This window comes from Plasmodium reichenowi, chromosome 4 (genome assembly GCF_001601855.1).
Source record: "Plasmodium reichenowi strain SY57 chromosome 4, whole genome shotgun sequence".
NCBI lineage: Eukaryota > Apicomplexa > Aconoidasida > Haemosporida > Plasmodiidae > Plasmodium > Plasmodium reichenowi.
The window spans coordinates 432,228-436,156 of NC_033649.1; the positions used below are offsets into that span (position 1 = coordinate 432,228).

At 25.5% G+C, this 3,929-nt stretch overlaps 1 protein-coding gene across 1 annotated transcript in view; it reads left to right on the top strand.

Moving 5' to 3' along the window:
- Positions 1-3,756, top strand: part of PRSY57_0412800 (cdc2-related protein kinase 3) — a gene marked incomplete at both ends in the record, with an annotated part of 4,162 nt that extends 406 nt beyond the window's left edge. Inside the window, 2 exons of the mRNA XM_012905984.2 lie at positions 1-2,625; positions 2,768-3,756. The exon at positions 1-2,625 is cut by the window's left edge and continues 406 nt beyond it. Coding sequence (XP_012761438.2) covers positions 1-2,625; positions 2,768-3,756 — 3,614 coding nt within the window. The remainder of the gene's footprint in view (positions 2,626-2,767) is intronic.
- Positions 3,757-3,929: the final 173 nt, after the last annotated feature.

Consider the following 3,929-nt stretch of genomic DNA (forward strand, 5'->3'; position numbering starts at 1 on the left):
AAAAAAAAAAAAAAAAAAAAAAAAGAAACAATCATGATATATATAATAATTGTAATATAAATTCGAATAAATTATATTGTAATTTACCTTTTAATTTAAATTTAGAAAACATATTTTGGAAGCAGATAAATATAAAAAATTATAAGATGAAATATTTTTATCATATTAATAAAAATATAAATTCTTTGTGGAAAGTATATTTATCCTATAACTTGTTAAATATAAATAAATGTGAACGTAAAGATCTTATTAAAAATATTTTACATACATTATTAAAAAAAGAATATGAACAGTTAAGTTGTTTTGAATGGGATTCAAAAGTTGTTTTATATAAATTGTTAAAAAATCAAGATTCAAAAAATTATTCACTGGAAAATTATACAGAAGATGATGTAACTAGTAACCCGAGTAGTGATTTTGATAATCATGTGGATATAGATCCTAATATTAAGGAAAATCTACAGAATAAAGATAACCCTCATGTTGATGATAAAATTGGTTCCATTCCTGAAGATGATAACATATGTCTTCAGACCGATGACCAAACATATAATCATAATAATAATAATAATAATAAGGTAGAGAAAAATATAATATTAAAAAAAAAAAAAAAGTCATCAGAAAATAATATTTTAATAAATAGTAATAATGTTTTATTAAATTATAATAAAAATTCTGAATTATTAGATGATTGTTTCAAATTATGTAATAATAATAATGCTCATATATATGATAAAAGTAATGTAAGCCACACAAACTTAAACGATCTAAAGAATGGATATTATAAAGATACAGATATAGTATATGATTTATTATTAAAATCTATAAAAGGAGAAATAAAATTGAAAGTTAAGAATTTTGTTAAGGTTCATCAAGTTGGACAAGGAGCATATGGAGATGTTTGGATGGCAGAAGATATAATAAATAATCAAAGAGTAGCTTTAAAAAAATTAAAATTAAATGAAGAAAAAGATGGATTTGCAAAAACTTATATAAGAGAAATATCTATTTTAAATTCTTTAAAACATGAAAATATTGTTGAATTAATTGGAGTGGTACATTCTATTTTACCTGAAAATTTTAATAATCAAAGTATGATACATCAATCTCCTCAAAATTCTCATCCTATTAATAGAAATCACAATAATATTTTTCATAACAAGTTTTTTGATCAAAACAATTATAAAGATTTTCTTATTACTGAAAAGAATTATTTTGCAAATAAAAAAAATATGCGTACATTATTTTTGTCACCACAAAAAATGTTTTCAAGAAAGGATAATTTATCATCAAATCAAGACATGTCATCAAATCAAGATATGTTAACATCAAATCAAGACATGTCATCAAATCAAGATATGTCACCATATCAAGATATGTCATCAAATGAAGATATGTTAACATCAAATCAAGATATGTCATCAAATCAAGATATGTCACCATATCAAGATATATCACCATATGTGGATATATCACCAAACGATGGTTATACCTTAAATAATTTATTAAACCATAATCAGGTGGACACATCCACTTCTCTTTCCTTATCTTCATACGAAGATACCACTTCAAGTGATAGCTCCCATTCTGATGGTTCATCCTCGAGTGTATCTTCCTTCTTGTCATACGATAAAAATAAAGAAAAAAAATCATGTATATGGATGGTGTTTGAATATGTACCTTTTGATTTGTCAGGATATAGTGAACTTCTAAGAGAAGAAAGAAATGAAAAAGAAAGATATAAATATGCTAACTTATTCAGTATAGGTGAAATCAAAAACATTTTTATACAATTATTAAAAGCATTAGATTATTGTCATAAAAATAATATTATCCATAGAGATATTAAAATAGCTAATTTGTTAATAGATAATAATGGAATTTTAAAGCTAGCTGATTTTGGACTAGCTAGATTCCATTCTGATATTAATGCATCTAATATGACAAATAGAGTTATTACATTATGGTATAGACCACCAGAATTATTATTAGGTTCTGAAAATTATATGTCATCTGTTGATATGTGGAGTTGTGGTTGTGTTCTAGCAGAATTATTAACTAGCAATCCTTTATTTTCTGCTGAAAATGAAACAGATATATTAAAAATTATTGTTAATAAGTTAGGGTTTCCAAATGAAAGAGATATAAAATATTTAAGAAATTTACCCTGCTGGAATCTATTAAAATTAAATCCTATACATCCAAATAATATACATCATAATATAAATCATAATAAAAAAATAGAAACAGAAAATTCTATAAGAAATATACCTGGTGTAGGAGATCTAGGATTAGATCTTATTAAAAAATGTTTAAAATGGAACCCATATGAAAGAATCACAGCTAGCGACGCCCTTAATCATCCATGGTTTAAGACACAACCTTTCTCTGAAAAAATACAACAAAGAAATAACATTAAAGCAGCTCATAGTTTTATGACCAAAAATTATAAAAAAAGGGATCTACCCAAAAATAATTATTCGAAAATTAATGAAAATTTTAGATTTATAAATGTAGGAAATTACAGAAAGGCTTATCTTCTAAGTAAATATAATGACCACCTTCTTTATCTAAACTCGCTTTCGTCAAAAAGGGATGTACTCAAGGAGCAACCTCTCCAACAGAGTAATCAAAAAGGATAACACATGTTATATGTATATGTGTATATATATATATATATATATATATATTATATATATATATATTATATGTATTTATATATATATATTTTTTTTTTTATTCATTTAATTTTTTTTTTTTTGTTCAGTTGATAAGAAGACAGAAGAAGAAAAAGATAAAGAAACCAAAACGGAAACCACAAATATGGAGCAGAAGGATAAAAAACATAAAGAATTAGTAAATAGTAAAAAGGAAGATGAACCAGGAGAAAGCAAAAAATGTAAAGTCGAATCGGTCACGGATTACAGTGATAGGGAAAATTTAAAACCCCCTTTTGAAAATGACATAAAAAAAAATGAACTCAAATTGAATTCAAATAAATCAGATATAGACAAAACTAGGAAATCAGTTACCATATCAAGAGACGGAAGCTTAAGAAGAAATGAAAGAAAGACAATAGCAGTGATAAAATATTATGACCATAAAATGAAAGAATATAATCATAACCGTAGCCCTAGTCATGCTAAAAAGTACAACAATGAAAAAAGGGAAAGGGAAAAAAAAATCGAAGGTCTAGATAATAGGAGGGAAAGCAACAACTATTTTAGGAGAAGTAGAGAAGGTATAGATGATAGGAAAAGATATTCAACCATTTGTAAAACTGGTTATAACAATGCAGATGTGTATAGGGATAGAATAAGTCACAGAAGTAGGGAAAGGGAGTGGTATAAAAAACCATACGGAAGAAGGAGCAGAGATAGGGATAGGGACAGAGATAGGGATAGAGAAAGAGATAGAGATAGGGAAAGGGATAGAGAAAGAGATAGAGATAGGGAAAGAGACAGAGATAGGGAAAGGGATAGAGATAGGGATAGGGAAAGAGATAGAGAAAGAGACAGAGATAGAGAAAGAGATAGAGAAAGAGATAGAGATAGGGAAAGAGACAGAGAAAGAGATAGAGAAAGAGATAGAGAAAGAGATAGAGATAGGGAAAGAGACAGATATAGGGACAGAGATAGGGACCGAGATAGAGATAGAGAAAAAGAAAGAAAAAGAGATAAAGATAAAGAAAATGATCAAAAAAAACATAAATTAGATACAGAAGAGTTAAGGGTTGAAAAGAAAAAGAAAATGTAAAAAACAAAAAAAAAAAACAAAAAAAAAAAAAAATTTTTTTTATATATTGATATATATATTTACATATTAAATGATATAATTAAATAAACATATATTTTTTATTTTAAATTATTAAAGTTTAAATAAACATATTTGGCATAATATATGCTCCTAATTTTTTTGCACAATCATAA